The sequence below is a fragment of the Mesoplodon densirostris genome, chromosome 2 (assembly GCF_025265405.1).
Source record: "Mesoplodon densirostris isolate mMesDen1 chromosome 2, mMesDen1 primary haplotype, whole genome shotgun sequence".
Taxonomy (NCBI): domain Eukaryota; kingdom Metazoa; phylum Chordata; class Mammalia; order Artiodactyla; family Ziphiidae; genus Mesoplodon; species Mesoplodon densirostris.
Window position 1 is genome coordinate 34,338,026 of NC_082662.1, and position 16,681 is coordinate 34,354,706.

At 55.0% G+C, this 16,681-nt stretch overlaps 1 protein-coding gene across 2 annotated transcripts in view; it reads left to right on the forward strand.

Moving 5' to 3' along the window:
- The window catches only part of KCNQ4 (potassium voltage-gated channel subfamily Q member 4), a 54,257-nt gene that overhangs the window by 17,300 nt on the left and 20,276 nt on the right, over positions 1-16,681 (forward strand). For both annotated transcript variants that reach the window (XM_060082658.1, XM_060082668.1), the window contains exons 2-5: positions 14,272-14,362; positions 15,020-15,146; positions 15,354-15,529; positions 16,171-16,296. In XM_060082658.1, coding sequence (XP_059938641.1) covers positions 14,272-14,362; positions 15,020-15,146; positions 15,354-15,529; positions 16,171-16,296 — 520 coding nt within the window. The remainder of the gene's footprint in view (positions 1-14,271; positions 14,363-15,019; positions 15,147-15,353; positions 15,530-16,170; positions 16,297-16,681) is intronic.

The window sequence follows — 16,681 nt, forward strand, 5'->3', positions numbered from 1 at the left end:
CCTCTGGGTCCTGGGGCGCTCAGTCCCCAGCGAGCAGCGTTGGTGGGTGGGCGAGCCGCGGGCAGTCTGGGTGTCGCGCCCCCATCTCCGCCCCCGTCCTCGGGGACGCGGCGGCACCTTCACACTTTCCGCTTGGCCCGCTGCTCGCCTTTCAGGCCGCCGCGTTTTCAATTGTTAATTTGGAAACGGAAAAAGAAGCCGGCGGGGCGGGGGAGGCCGCAGGGAGGTAACAGGAGCCGCAGCGCCGCCCGCGCCCCTCCCGCGAGCGGTGCCGGGTGTCGGCGACGCTCCGCCCCTCCCAGGGACAGCCCGGGGCCCCGCCCACCACCGCGTCCCGCCCCTTCCAGTATGTCCCTCCCCGTGTTGACAAGGCGGGGTCAGCCCCGAGGACCCCTGAGCGGGAAGGGGCCCCTGAGGGGGAAGGGGCGGAGGCTGTGCCGGGGGAGGAGTCCCCCAGGAGCCCTCCTCCCCAGGAACCCCTCCCTCTCCCGAGGAACCCCGCCTGGTGTCCACCTCTTCTGCGTCCCGAAGTGAACCCAAGCCTCTCTGCAACCCCTCAGCTCGGGGTTCATGGGGCCAGACCCCTGCCTCCAGGCTGCCGCACTAGGGATCATTGGCCTCATGGGACAGACGGAGAAACTGAGTCCCAGAGAGGGACAGTTCCCTTGCTCAAGGTCTTGCAGCCAAGGCTGAATTCTTGAGCCTGGCAGGGGTCAGGATCGGAGCTGAATTCAAGCCCTGTTCTTTTCGCTCTCAAACGTGTAGGGTTCTGTCTTCCTCAGAAGAGGAGGGGGCGTCAGCACCAGAGGTGCAGTTTGTCCCCTTCCCCCGACCTCCAGCACTGTTTCTGTGGTTAATGAATGAGCTATTGGAGTCCCGCTTTGGTCTACCCTGACTCCTCCTTGCTATGATTATTCAATTATAGGGGAGTTTTGGAGGTAGAAGGAGGTCTCTCTAGACTTTCCACGCACAGGAGTGCCATGCAAACGAAATGTAAAAGACCTTCCACCTCCGGGAGACCCTAGAAGTCCCTCAGGACTGGCAGCTTCAGGAGCTGCCTCATTCAGTTCCCACTGGGAAGTCAAAATCATCAGTCCCAGATGGATCAGCAAAAAATGGGGCTCTTGGAGACCCTTACTCAACCCCTTCCTCTCCCTGAGAAGTAAACTGTAACTCAGAGACAGCTTTCCAACCCCTCCTGCGTGGTGGCAGAGTCAGGATAGAGAGCCTGTGGATCCAGGTTCCTAGCTGTGTCCACATCCTGTGCCTCCCCATCTGCTGCCCCCAACCCTGACACCTTTCTCAGAGCCACGAAGCAGGGCCTTGCCTTTCAAGGGACTCTGAATCAGGTGGAACCTCTCCCCTTAAAGGCCGAGGAAACTTGCGGGGGTAGATGTCTGCAGATGTGCTTCCAGCTTCCAGCCTAAGACCCTCCTCACCACCCCTCCACCTTGGCTGTGGAGCAGGCCAAGGTCACTCAGCAAGCCTTTCCCAGCTGTCAGGGCCCATTGGAGCCAGTCTTGCTGAATTCAGTCTGGCTGGTCCTGGATTTGGGATTCCCATGGTGAGCAATGCTCTCAGGGCAGCTGTAACCAACTGCCCCAGGTGTGGCCTGTGAGTTTGCATGATGCTTTGCTTGTTAGTAGCAAATGCATCCAAACGGTCCTCCCCTATCAATCCCCCTAAACCTCCCCCTGGGTGAGATCCTCAATGGCTGAGTCTGCAGGACTCCCAGGCTGTCCTCCCTAGGGGGCCCAGCCCTCCCCAAGCTCCTGTTCCACCCTGTCAGCTCTTGGTGCCCTCTCTGCTCTGGGAGAACCAAGTGGCGGGCACTAAGCTCTTTCCCCTCTTTTGACTCTTCCCTCCCTTCCCCCTTTGCACAAGTTCTGCTGATTCAGAGGACAGAAGGCTTCTAAGAGGTGACCCTGACCCCTGCCAGGCTCAAGTAGCTGGAGGCCTGGGTAATCCTTGAACCCAGTGCCACCCTGACACACAGGGAGAAGGGCAGGGGCGGGCCCCATTCTGCCGCCAGGATGAAGGAATTTTCAAGGGGGGGATGAGGGACAGGTGCTTGGGTCCTTCTACAGAAAGAGGAGAAATCAAAAAACATTACCTTAGGAATAGGGAAATCTGGGTGTCAGTCCCAGCTCTGCCACTGATCTCCTGTATCATCACAGGTAGGTCATGCCCCTCTCTGGGACTCAGTTTCCCAACTATAAAGAGAAGATTCATTGACCCTAAGGGATCTTCAGTGCCAAAATATAGTCAGCATCTGCTCACCTCTTGCCACCTCTATTCCCGTTGTACAAGTCACCATCACCTGTCGCTTGGATTAACCATTAGCGTCTCAACTCAAGACGGGTGAATGACATTGCTTTCCCCATCCCCTCTCCGCGCCATAGTCTGTTCTCCACTCGACCTCCTGTGTGATCTTCTGCAAACATAAGTCAGATCATGTTACCTTCTGCTCAAAACTCCCCATCTCACTTGGACTAAAGGCCCCAATCTTCACGCTCGCCAGTAGATGCTGTGCTTCCCACCTCCCTCCACTGCCTACTGCTCTCCCCCTTCCTCACTCTGCTCTGGGAGCACTCCTTTCTTGATGGTGCTGGAACACACCAGACACCCTCTGGCTCAGGTCTCAGGCACCTCTCTCAGACCTCATTTCCTTCTGCCCAAATGTCACTTTCTCAATGCTGCTTTCCCTGACCACCCTCTATATAGAATAGCTCCCGACTCCCATACCATTGTTCTTTGTCCCCTTTTCCTGCTTTATTTTTCTCCATCGTCATCTGACCTTTTGAACATTGTCTTATTTATTTATTATCCATCTCCCCCCATGAGAACGTAAGCTCTACGAAGGCAGGGATGTTGGCGGTCTTTGTGCCTGGCTCACGGTCAGCGCTCAGTAAATACGTACTTACTGAATGAGTGAGTGAGTGTTCTGTGGCTCTGGACTGTGGGGTTCCTGGGTGTTGCTGCCCACCCCAGTTCCCTCATAATCCTGTCTGCTGCGGGGAGGGTTGAGGTGTGGAGCTGGGAGTGGCCAACTGGGTGTGGGCACCCTGGGTACCAGTACCAGTCAGAGGTCCAGTGCTGGGTCGTCCCCTCTTTCAGGAACCTTTTACCCAGCTCCCATCCTGAGTTGGGAACAGGGCATTCCAGGTGAAAAGGACAGGACCTCAACGAGCTCTTGGTCTGGGGGAGGAGGCTGGTACTCAAACAGTGCTTTTCACGTGTTGAGGCAAATGCCATGAGAGAGGTGAGTGTAGAGCTGGAGATGGGGGATTAAGGGAGCATAGAGTGGGGGCTCCCACCTAACCCAGCCGGATTGGAGGAGGGGCAGATACAGCATGAGCAAAGGCGAGGAGCAAAAAAACAGAGCAAAAAAGCTCTGTTTGCTTTTTTTGGGGGGAACAGAGCTGTGACAATGGAGTATTGTGTGCCAGGTGGGGCACTGAGTGGTGGAGAGTCAGGTGGCGGGGTGAGTAAGGGCCTGCCTTGCAACCATGCTGAAGGTGCTTGGGCCTGAGCCTGCAAGTCAGTGGATTTCACACTTTAAACAAACAAACAAAAAAGCAGCAAAGCTCTTTGTTCAAATGAAATCTTATGCCAAGCTCAGCATGTAAAACTGAGTCACCCAAATCCACACAAGCTGCTCAGGTAGAACCAGGGGAAAGTTTCCATTGGCCATCGTGTTTAAGTTTCCAAAATTCAGGCTGCCTGAATTCCACCCCTTAGTTTGCTTTCACTTTGCTGGCCTCCTGCTTGGGAGGCCACGCTCCCTGTTTATTTGAGGAGTCAGCGCTGCCTGGCCAGCCCTGAACAGATGGATAGCCCCTGCTCCCTCCTCGTGGCCACCCTTGACATGTTGCTCAGCCCACTTACCCGGTGCACCAGGTAGTCTAGCGGGCATGGCAGAGGGAAGCAGCACGAACAAGTAGGAGGGTTTGGAGCTGGTTCAGGTGGGAGAGGACGAGGCTGTGACTCATAAAGCACCTTGTCGAGAAGACACCGCCTTCCATACCATACTGGGACCAACACCATTCACACTGGCTCAAGAAAAATTGGCATGTGGAGGTGGAGAACACCTACCGGAAGGAGAGGGAAGAATTTGTAAGGCTTCATAGCAGGAAGCACATCTGGGCTTCGTGGAGTCGAGAGGGGGAGATGAGATTCTGGAGTGACAGTCTCATCTCCACTTCTCTCTGCACCTCCGCCAACGTGCTTCTATGGTTCTTTTTTTTTTTCCTAAGTCATATGTAATCTTTTATTCTTTTTTTTCATTCATTCATGTATTATTTCTTTAAAAAAGTTTTTTTAAACTTAAAAAAAATTTTTATTGGGCTTCCCTGGTGGCGCAGTGGTTGGGAGTCCACCTACCGATGTGGGGGATGCAGGTTCGTGCCCCGGTGCGGGAAGATCTCACATGCCACGGAGGGGCTGGGCCCGTGGGCCATGGCTGCTGGGCCTGCATGTCCGGAGCCTGTGCTCCGCGACGGGAGAGGCCACAGCGGTGAGAGGCCCACGTACCGGGAAAAAAAAAAAAAAAAAAAAAAAAATTTATTGATTTTTATTTATTTATTTTCGGCCGTGTTGGGTCCTCGTTGCTGCGTGCAGGCTTTCTCCAGTAGCAGCAAGCGGGGGCTACTCTTCGTTGCAGTGCAGGGGCTTCTCATTGCGGTGGCTTCTCTTGTTGCGGAGCACGGGCTCTAGGTGCGAGGGCTTCAGTAGTTGTGGCTCGCGGGCTCCAGAGCGTAGGCTCCAGTAGTTGTGCCGTGCGGGCTTAGTTGCTCCGTGGACTGTGGGATCTTCCCAGACCAGGGCTCAAACCCGTGTCCCCTGCACTGGCAGGCAGACTCTTAACCACTGCGCCACCAGGGAAGCCCTAAAAATTTTTAGTGGAATCTAGTTGATTTACAATACTGTGTTAGTTTCAGGTATACAGCAAAAGGAATCAATTATACATCTACAGATATCCACTCTTTTTTAGATTCTTTCCCTATATAGGCCATTACAGAATATTGAGTAGGCCTCTATGGTAGGCCTTAATTCCATGCCTAAGAGAAACAATCTGATTGGCTCAGTCCAACCTATGTGGGGTGGGGGGGCCTTTCTTGGATCAGCGTCCATCTCCCGGCAGTCAGGAGAGGGGCACGGAAACACGTGATGCCACATGGGGTTGGCCCTTCCAGGGCTGTGCTGGCTGTCAGGGCCATCTCCAGGGCTGCCCCATGTCCTGTGCGCCCTGTACGATGCAAAGGGCTGGGCTGAGAGGGTGAGTGGTGCCAAATCCAGCCTGTGCTTGAGGGTGGATCAGCCCAGAGCAAGGGTTACCTGGTTCTAATGGGGTCATTTGGAAGGGTCAATTTCTATCATTTTTCATGCTAAAGGGAATGCCTTTTCTAATTGGTTCTCCAAGAGGGCGCATTTTTTTCATAGTTTGTACTATGTACTGGCAGCTGCTGTCCCTCCAGGGACATCCTCAAAGAATCTGGAACTGAGCTGAAGGCCAGCCCTTTCCCTTCTGCCCCACGGCTGGAGAGTTGTAAGGCTAAAGGGGCTTTAGCCGTTGCTGAGTTGTCCCCTACCTTCATGTTGCAGATGGGGAAACTGGGGCTCCACTGAGACCTCACCCCTAGCCCTGAGCCCCAGTGCAGGCCTCTGGCCCAGAGAAACGGCGGCCGCAGCAGCAGCCCTGGTGCGGGGCCCTGGGTCACGTGCTTTTGCTCCCTTTGCCATATTTAGAATCGCTGGATCAGGGGAAACTTCTCGTCCCAGCCCCTGAGGATTCTTGGAAAGAGCCTCACTCTGAGGCCTGGCTGACTGCCCCTACCCTTTAACCCCCTGCAAGAGAAAGTTCGAGCCTGTTCTCCGCAGAGGAGCCTGGGACCCTCTGGGCCACACTGCACCTCTGTCAGGAAGTGCCTCTCAGGTCTAGTTGAAGTTCCTTCGTCAGTATCAGCTCGGGTTTAGGGTTTAAGAAGCCCCTTTCTGCTGGAAGGTGGTGGGGGTCATGGCCTCTGCCCTCCAGGAACCTTGGCTGAATGGGGACAGACTGGCCCCAGGGTTCCATAGCCAAGGGAAGATAGAACCTTGCATTTGGGGTCCTGGTCTGGGAGGCAAGGAGAGAGTCACACACTCCCAAGGCCAGTTGCAGAAATGAGAGCCGGCTGGTGGCCAGGCCGGGGCCAGACCCTGGCAGGGCTCAGTGTGGGAGGAGGGACACTGGAGAGAAGGAAGGAAGGAAGGAGACCCAGTGGGAAGGAAGGGGCAGGGCCTGGAACTGCATTTACTTTGGCCTTGTGGGGAGCGGGGAGGTCCCCTCATCCCACACAGGCGCCTTCCTCCCTCAGTATCATCAAGCTTTAAAAAGCAAAAAAAGCCCAACCCAACCCAAGCCAAACCAAAAATGCGTGTGTGGAGCACCTGCGATATTCTAGGTCTTTTCTCCCATCCTCCCCTATGGGGATAACGGTCCTGTGTTCCCATTGGACCCCTCTCCAGGGCCTGGTCAGCTCACTTTCCCATTCTCCACATCTGCGGTTTCAAACCTCTTCCACCTCTTCAGACCCCCACCCACTCTGCTCCCTACTGAAAAGTAGATCTGGCCTTCTTTTCCCAGAGAAAGTCGAGTCCCCTGATGGGGGCTCTCTAGGCTTCTCCCATCTGTCCCCCAATGTCCTCTCCCACCTGGTCTCTCCCTCTTCCCACCTGTCACCATGGAAACTGCTGGGGTCCTTTCGGCTCAGCTCCAGCCCTTCCCCTGCTCTGGATCCCAGCCTCCCAGCTGCCCTGGGGACTTCACTCCGCCGATCACTCCGCCTCCCTCTCACATCTTCAACTTCTCCTTCTCTCCTGGCTCCTTCCACTCGGGCTCTCTCATCTTAAAACAACAACCACAACCCCCAAAAGAACAATGGCTTATTCCCTGTGCTCGGGATCCTTCTCCAGCTACCGATCTCGGCCTCTACACTTTTAACTTCTTTAAATAGTTATACCTCCACTCACTGTCTCCACTTCCTCACTGCCCCTCTCCCTTTCTCATCCCATCTAGACCTGCTTCAGCCCTCCCCTCCCTCTGTGGCTGGCCTTGCCAAGGTACCCAGTGACCAACGTGTCACCAAATCCAGTGGACATTTTTCAGGCCTTAACTTGCTTGACCTCTTGGCAGCATTTGACACTGTCGTCCACACTCCCTCCTTGCAACACTTTCTTCTCCTGGCCTGGCACCTCTCTCTTCTGGTTTCTATCCCATCTCACTGGCTGCTCCTTCCCAGTCTGGGTAGAGGGTCTCTCCACCCTCGGCACCTCTGGGGTTCCATTCATTCCTCCTCTAAATTTGCCTCATGCTCTCTGGACTGTCGCAGCCGCACCCATGGCCTCAGTCACCACCTCTCCCTCGATGTCCCCCAGATCCACATTTCCAGCTCAGGTTTCTATCTTCATACCCAGAGTGTTTGCCCAGCCCTCTCCATCTCAACACATCCAAAACGGAGCTCATCACCCCCACACCTGCTCCTCCACTGGTCTCTCCCATCTCAGTTCAGTCATGGCACCTTCATCCATCCAGTCCCCACACCAGAAATATGAGTTATTCTCTCTCATTGTCCCCATTTCCAGTTAGCCATCAAGTCCTCCTTCCTAACACTTTCTAACACTTTCTCCAGTCCATTCACTTCTCTTTCGTGTTGCACTGTCATCTCTCATCTGAATTATTGTGGAGCTTCCTACTTGCTTTTCCTGATCAGTCTCTAATCCATGGTCCCCACTGCCCCTGAGTTGTGGTCCTGAAACACAAATCAGACCCTATCTTTCCCTCTGTTAAAACTCTTCCGTGGCTCTCCACTGCCTCTAGGTAACGTTCATGAGGTCTGAGGGTGCCGGGTCTGGCCGTCTCTCGTCTCTCCTCTGCCCCTTCATTTTAGGCCCGCACTTGCCAGAACTACCGGCTGCCCTGTGCTGCCTCCAGGCTCCCACATCTCTGTTGCTTGCACATACATCCTGCTTCCTCTGCTTGGGGCACCCCACCCCTGTCCTCGTCACCTCCACCTCTTCACTGATCCCTCTACTTTGGCTCTGCTAAAGCCATCTTGGGGTTCCCCCCAACCTCTGGGTACACCGTTATCACTTCATCCATCATATCACCACTGTGTTACACTTGTTAGTTTCTTGGGGGCCTGTATGATTAATTGCTGGCTTTACAATAAAACTGGCTGAGTGTGGATGGCAATGAACAATTTCTTTTTTTATTATTATTATTTATTTATTTTTGGCTGTGTTGGGGCTTCATTGCTGCCCACGGGCTTTCTCTAGTTGTGGTGAGTGGGGGCCGTTCTTCGTTGTGGTGTGCGGGCGTCCCATTGCGGTGGCTTCTATTGTTGTGGAGCACAGGCTCTAGGCACACCGGCTTCAGTAGTTGTGGTGTGCGGGCTCCGTAGTTGTGGCTCGCAGGCTCTAGAGCGCAGGCTCAGTAGTTGTGGCACACGGGCTTAGCTGTTCCGCGGCATGTGGGATCTGCCTGGACCAGGGATCGAACCCGTACCCCCTGCATTGGCAGGCGGATTCTCAACCACTGCGCCAACAGGGAAGTCCCTGCAATGAACATTTCTTAAGTAAATGTGGCTCAGAGAGGTTAGGCGATAACCTCTTTTCTGCTGCCTAACCCACCCTACCCCAGCCCTCTTGCCTTCCATATCCCCATCTCTCCAGCCTTCAAGCCTCTGTCTCTCCAGGGACATCCCCAAAGAGTCTGGAGCTGAGCTCATGGCTCACCCTTCCCTTCTACCCCACTGCTGGGTAGTCGTAAGGCTGACACTCCCCACCTCATATTGCAGACAGGGAAACTGAGGCCCAGAGAGGCACTATGCCTTGGTGGTCCAGGTGGACTTGGGTTCAGGTCCTGGCCCTATGGCTTTGGACAACCTAGTATACCTTTCTTTCTATCTTTTTTTTTCCCTTTTAAGTAACAGCTTTATCGAGATACAATTCACATACCATAACCACGTGCCCCTCTTTTAAAGTGCACACAATTCAGTGGTTTTTAGTGTATTTACAGAGTTGTACAGCCGTCATCGTACACCTCTCGGAGCCTGTTTCCTCACTGATGGGCCATGGTGACTGTGGTGCTGCTCTCATGGAAGTGCTGGGAGGAGGGTTTATGAATATGCACATGGAGGGCTGTGCCAGTGCCTGGCCAACAGGAAGCCTTGGCCAGCAGGACCAGTTATGGGGTCACACAGTGAACCAGGGTGAAGCTGAGGTTAGCATGAGACACACCTCCCCAGCAGTCTTTTCCTCCCCCCACCCCCCGCCCCCCGCCTTCGTACACTGTGGCTAGGGTTAGGGTTAGGGTTCCCTGGAAGTAATTTGAGGAAGGCCACGGGGCGGGGAGGGGGTGGGGGGAGGCAATGATTACAGCTGTTTAAAAAGCCTTGAGTTGGCTAATAATTGAGTCAGCCACAACCACTCCCATTCACTAACCTAGTGATTCTCAAAGTGTAGTCCCTGGGGGAGCAGCATTAGAATCACCAGGAACTTTGTAGAAATGCATATTCTCAGGCCCCAATTCATACTTAGTGAATAAATGCTCTAGGAGTGGGGCCCGGAAATCAGTATTTTAATAAGCCTGCCAGGTGATTCTGATGCCCACTGTAGTTTGACAACCATGGATCCAAGCAAACCATTCACCTATTCATCCCTAATCTCCTTGCTGCCTTCCTGAATGAGTGGGATAGTCACAGAATGGGTGAGTGGGGGAGGAAGGCTTGCAGTAAGTCTCACAATAAGCTCTAACCAGGGAGAGCCAGCCAGGCATCACCCACCCATCCCAGCTCTGCCTGCTGGGCTGGGCAAGGGAGAACATGGGCCCCAAGTTGCAGCCAGGCATGCTGGGCAAAGATGCTCCAGTAAGTGGCTGCCAGCCTGGCCTTTCTGCTGGAGTGATTTTATTTTTTTTTATTTATTATTATTATTTTTTGCGGTACGCGGGCCTCTCACTGTTGTGGCCTCTCCTGTTGCGGAGCACAGGCTCCGGACGTGCAGGCTCAGCAGCCATGGCTCACGGGCCCAGCCACTCCGCAGCATGTGGGATCTTCCCGGACTGGGGCACGAACCCGTGTTCCCTGCATCAGGAGGAGGACTCTCAACCACTGTGCCACCAGGGAAGCCCTGGAGTGATTTTAGAGGGCCCAAGCCAGCCAGCTTCTGTGTACCATCTATACTTTGTAGATGGGGAAACTGAAGCCTTAGAAGGGGCCAGAGACAATCCTTAGACAATCCTTATTTGTTGTATGAATGAAGTCACACGCTGGTTCTGGCAGACACGACCAGATCCCAGCTCAGGGCTCCTTCTCCCTGTCTCCTCCATCCCTAAGCTCCAGACATGATCTCTCTCTGCTGTCCCAAGAATGGGTGTCTGTGTGAGGACCTCTCAGGAAGGCCAAGGCAGCTTGGGCCCTAGCTCTGCCATGGATTCACTGAGTGATCTGGAGCAAGTCTGCCCCTCCCTGGGCCCATTTCCTCAAGTGGAAGATGGGGATAATTATTCAGCTGCCTGGAACACAAGATGTTCTCTGACAAGCTAAGTATATCTGTTCAGCTGTATTGAGCATCTAACCCCCAGCCAGTGTATGAAGGCTGGAGGAGGCGAAGTTCAGGGATTTTTTAAAGTGTCTACCAAATAGAGCTGGTCAAGGTTGGAGACTTGCCTTCTCTTCGCTTCTCAGGAAGGCTGCTGGGGAGCCCAACGGGTCAGGGATGGATGTGCTTGGAACTTTGGGAGCCTCTGCAGTGGGTACAAACTGGGGGCTTTGGTGACATGAAGTTTTGAGGTTTGTTTAAGGTGAATTTCTGCTGTTCGTTTACTCATTCTATGAAAAAATAAATAAAGCAGATTCAGGGGAGAGAGAGCGGGGATGGGGCCATTACTTTGGAGAGGGGGTGGCTGGGGAAGGCCTCTCCAAGGAAGTGGTGTTTGAACAGAGATCTGGATGAGTACGGGAGCAATAAATAGGCAAAGGAAACAGCAAAGCAAGTGCAAAGCCTGGAGATGGAAAAACTTTTGATGTGTTCCAGGAATGACAGGGAGGTAGAATGGCTGGAGCACAATGATGGAGGGGCTGGAGAGGAGCAGATCAAGTTCAAGGGCTGGGTGGGACCGGATCTCGCAGGGCCTTGCTGGACATGCTGAGGAATTTTGACTGGCGCTCTCTAAGTACCATAGGAAATCAGAGGAGAGTTCTGTGGAGAGTCCTGGTTTCCAGCTTTGCTTTGTAGGAAAATCACACTGATTGCTTTGAAGAGGGTTCCAGTTGGGCCAGAGTGGAGGCAGGGAGATCAGTCGGGGTGAGATGATGGGGGTTAGTCTGTCCGGGGCTACATTCTGTAGTTAGAGGCAATAGAAATTGCTAAAGGACGGGATGTGGAGGGTGAGGGAAAGGAAGAGTCAAGGGTCACTCTTAGATACTTGGCCTGAGCCCCTGGATGGAAGGTGGTGCCACTCCTGAGATGAGGGAACCGGAGAGGAGAGAGATTTTAGGGCAAATTGAGTTTGTTTTCGGACACGTTGGGTTTGAGAGCCCCCTGGACAACCAAGAAGCGATGTTGAGCAGGCCGTTGACAGGTGAACTGGACTCAGGGAGAGGCTGCCACACCCTCACACCTGCTAAATGGCCAAGGCTGAGGGCGTCCCAGGTGGCACAGTGGTTAAGAATCCGCCTGCCAATGCAGGGGACATGGGTTCGAGCCCTAGTCCAGGCAGATCCCACATGCCGTGGAGCAACTAAGCCTGTACGCCACAACTACTGAACCCATGTGCCACAACTACTGAAGCCCATGTGCCTAGAGCCCATGCTCCGCAACAAGAGAAGTCACTGCAATGAGAAGCCTGTGCACCGCAATGAAGAGTAGCCCCCGCTCACCGCAACTAGAGAAAGCCCGCGCACAGCAACAAAGACCCAACGCAGCCAAAAATAAATAAATAAATAAACAAACAAATAAATAAATTTATTTTTAAAAAGTGGCCAGGGCTCTTGTGGTACAGGGGTGGGGACACAATTTAAAGGTTCCCCCCCATTTGTATTTTTAAGGAAATGCATTTTAAAATTGATGTTAGTTTGTTATTACCCAAGCAGCCCATGTTTATTCTTTAAAAATACTAAGAAATGAAGATAAGCAAAAAGCAAAACAAAAGCCAAATCATTCTTAATTTTGCCACCCAGAGATCAGCCCTGCTGACTCTTGGTATGTGTATAAAAAAAATCTATATTTTAAAAGTTGGAATCACATTGCTTTAAGGTTTCATAATCTGCTTTTTTCACGTATAACCTATTGTGAAGCGGACATTTTAGAGATGTGTACTATCGACATGGAAAGAATAGTGGTGAGAAAAAAAAGTTCTTGAAACACTCAGCAGGAAGCCCCAAACGTGACCCATTTACCTGAGGTTCTGAGGTCAGCTGAGCAGTGGGATTGAAGGATTTCTGTCCAGGGCTGGGGTGAAGGCCCATCAAAATTTGGCTGCAGGCCTCCCAGAGGAGGGGGCTGGATGGAATAACCTCAGGAGTATCCTTCCGCCCCTGAGCCCTGTGTCGGTGGTGGTCCCCATTCCCGGTGGATGCAGCACTGGGTTTGCTGCGTTTTCTGTGGTTAATTATTGAACATGAGGAGCTGGTGTTCTCCCCCACCTCTCCCTGTGCCTTACGTCTTTGCTGACTCACTTCCTGCCTGGAATTGGCACAGGAGGCCTCCTCTTCCTCACTCATTCAACCAAAACCTTTTACTGACATCTACCACCTACGTCCTCCCCCCTGGGGCATGTGCTGGGCTGCAGCCCTATACCTGCCCTCCACGCAGGCTAGGAGCCCTGTCCAGGGAGGTGTAAGTGGGCCGGGGTGGAGCCACGCCCTTCCCATGTCCCACCGCATCCCGCCGTCAGCCCCCACTTTACGGATGCCGAGACTGGCTCAGAGAAGGCAGGTGACTTTTCCAAGGTCACACACACAGCAGGGCCGGAATTTGAACCCGGGTCTCTCTGACTCGGAGCCCACGCCCCTGCCGCGAAGAAATACGAACACAAATAAAGCGCCATAGACAGTGACTTGGGAGGTGAGCGCTGGGAGGGGCGTTCTGAGGGAACAGTGGGATGGGGGCATCCCAGCAGGAGCGCTGGGGCGAGGGGAGCGTGAGCAGCATCTCATCAGGCTCCAGTGGTGAGTTGTTTCAGGCAGAATGCAGTGTCAGCATTCCCAGGTGGGGACACTCTGGGAACACTTTGGAGAGGCTGTAGGTCTGTGCATTTCCGGAGAAGCCCATTCCCTCTGGAGTCTCTTCCAGGAGCAACACCCCCATCAAAAGGAGGAGTGCTTCCGGGAGGCCAGCCTCGTTCCCTTTTGCCGCATCTGCAGCCTGTGCCCTACATCCTGTCTTCCCTCACATATTCACATTCTCCCTGAGTCCAGCAGCTTCTCTCCTCACGCCCTTTCCCCTCTTCCCACACACTGGGGAGTTGGAAACCCTGGCTCTAATCTCACCCCTGTCCTGGACATCCTGGGTGACCTTGGATGAATCCCTTTCCTCCTCTGGACCTCAGTTTCCTCATATGTGCAATTAGGGTTGAGGGAAGTGTCGGATGAGTTGGATCCTAAAGTTCCTTCCATTTCTAACCATCTGGTTCTGGGCCACTCAGTAGCTTCCCACTGCCCTCCGGGAAGTTCCAGGCCTCGATGGCACGGCTCCCTGCTGCCTGATTGCCCTCCACACACCCTCTCCCCCTCTGCATGTTCCCTCCCTACCTGTCTTCCCCAATCCCCTTTCCTTCTGTAGCTGTCTCAGTATTTAATTCCATAAGAACCCACGAAGGCAGAGGCAATTGTCCTCATTCTGCAGGTGAAACCATGCTTCTGCCATCTTGGAATTCATAGGAAAGGGGGGATTCCTGGGTCGCTCCCTCGGCCAGCCCAGACAGAACTACCACCCACAGCTCAGTGACCACCTCTGTGAGTGGCAGCTGCTGCATCAAGGGCAATTGAGAGGGCTGTAAGGTGTCTGTGAGCTCAGCAGCCTCCTGGAGCTCAGGGGTTTCTCCCTTTGGTGTCCAGCACCAAGCCACAGCTCCAGGGAACTCTGATTCTTAGTCGGCTTTCCAGATTATTCTTCCCAAATGAAGCTTCCCTCCTCCTCCTCCTCTGACTCTGCAGCCCCCTGCCAGAGGCTCCTTGGCTGCCCTGTCCATCCGGCAGTCTAATCCTCTCCTTCATACTGCTATTGCAGATTTTTGCTGGTCTTCAGCTGCCTGGTGCTGTCCGTGCTGTCCACTATCCAGGAGCACCAGGAACTTGCCAACGAGTGTCTCCTTATCTTGGTGAGTGCCGGAGTCTGGGTCTGAGGGAGGCTGTGTCGGGGTAGCACCTCTGGTCTGAGGGTGAAGGTGGAGTAAGGCTCCTCATACCACGGCTCAGAGAGTGGCTTGCTGTGCTGTGTTCTCTGACCTGGTGGCTGCCCCTCTCTGGGCTTCATCCCTTGCTTTATAAAAGGTGTTGGGAGAGCTCCCGCCTCTATGCCAGGGCTTATGATGGGCCCAGAGGAGAGCCACTCCTTCTCAGGATCAAAACTGCTAACACCACCCCTGGTGTGATGGGGGGTTTCCCCCTAACGGGAAGCGCCTTGGAGGGTCACAGTGACAGACAACCAACCACCCCTTATGTCACCTGGTCAGGGTTACAGAGGCTGGGATGGCTGGGAGGGGGAGGGCGGGATGAGGAGAAGAACAACCCAGACAGCTCATGGGGACAGCAAGGGAGGACAGACGTGGGCTTTCAGTCTCTTTGGAAGACATGGAAGAAGCCACTTCCTTCTGGAATCCTCCTCAGGTCCATCCAGGTGTAAGAACCTCCAGGAGAGGTGGTCTGAGGAAATCCTAGTACCCCTAACTCAGGGACTCCGGGCTGGGTGGGTGCTGTGTGACCTAGACCCCGGTCCTGAAGAGCGGGGACCAGAACTCAGGCCCCTGGTCCCACAGGAATTCGTGATGATCGTGGTGTTTGGTCTGGAGTACATCATCCGCATCTGGTCCGCTGGATGCTGCTGCCGCTACCGAGGATGGCAGGGCCGTTTCCGCTTTGCCAGAAAACCCTTCTGTGTCATCGGTAATGGGCCTACCCAGCCCCGCCTGACTCTTGACCCCAAGCCCCAGGGTTAACACCCTGACCCCAGGACCCTGGCTGCTGACACAGACTCAACAGACCTTCCCAATCGCCCTCTCGGCCCCAGGAACCCCCAACCTCGAGTCCAGGCACGGGGTAGGTTGGCTCCCCGGCGCTGGCCATGACCTCGCCCGCTCTCCACCCCTGCAGACTTCATCGTGTTCGTGGCCTCGGTGGCCGTCATCGCCGCCGGCACGCAGGGCAACATCTTTGCCACGTCTGCGTTGCGCAGCATGCGCTTCCTGCAGATCCTGCGCATGGTGCGCATGGACCGCCGCGGCGGCACCTGGAAGCTGCTGGGCTCGGTGGTCTATGCTCACAGCAAGGTGAGGCCGGGCGTGTCCGGGGGCGTGTCCGGGGCGGAGCTGGTGCGGCAGCTGGAGGGGCGGGGCCGAGCGGAGGCGGGGCCGTGGTAGGGGAGACCAGGGACCCAGCGTGGGCGAGGCCACAGGGGCTACCTCGGGGGGCGGGGCAAGGGCGGGGTCTGGAGGGGAGGTCAGGACCAGGCCAGGAGGCGGGGCCTGAAGGGCCGGGCTTGAGAGTCTCAATCGGAAGCTTCGGGTTTGGGGGTCTACGCTTACAGCGAAGTGGGGAGCTGGAGCGGGGTCTGAGGGTGGGGCTGGGGCGGGACAGGATGTGGGGCGGGATGGAAGCATGAAAGTGGGGCTTGGGGGGCGGTGCAAGATAGGCTTGTGGGCGGAGGTCTGAGCGTGGAACCTGGAGGGTCAAGGGCAGGGCCGGGGCGTGCTCTGAGGTTTTGTGAGGGCCTTGCTCTTCCTTGAAGGCGGGGCAGGGTCTCCTTGAAGGGAGTTGCTGAGAAAGAAAGGCAGGCAGAGCCACCTCCAGGGACTTCCGAGAGGTGGGTACTCTTATCCCCTTTCAGGACGCCTCCCATAGGCCATTCTGGGAGCCGTCCACCTCCCCACCTGTGCCAGGTGTGTGGTCTCATCCCTTGCTGACCCCACAGGAGCTGATCACCGCCTGGTACATCGGGTTCCTGGTGCTCATCTTCGCCTCCTTCCTGGTCTATCTGGCTGAGAAGGACGCCAACTCCGACTTCTCCTCCTACGCCGACTCGCTCTGGTGGGGGACGGTGCGTGAGGGTCTGTGCAGGGCCGCCCTTCTCCCTGGGACCGTCCCCGGCCTGATCATCGTGACCCTGACCTAGGGGCCTGTCCCTGTCCTCTCGACTAAGGCTGGGACCTTCGTGACCAGCCTCTGTGTTAGTCCTCCAACTTCCCCAGTGGACCAGCATGTGACCCCATCTAGTTCCCTACATCAAGCCCTTGTGAACTGTACCGCTCTCCCCCACCAGCACGGGGGAGAGGGAGAATCCATTTATGCCTCTAACCAGCCGCCGTGACAAGTCCTTGTGACCAGTCCCTGTGGGCAACCATGGAGGCCCCCTCCCTTGTGATCAGGCTCCCACCTGCCTGTGACCCAACAAGCTCCTGTGGGTGGCCCCTGTAACCAGCCCT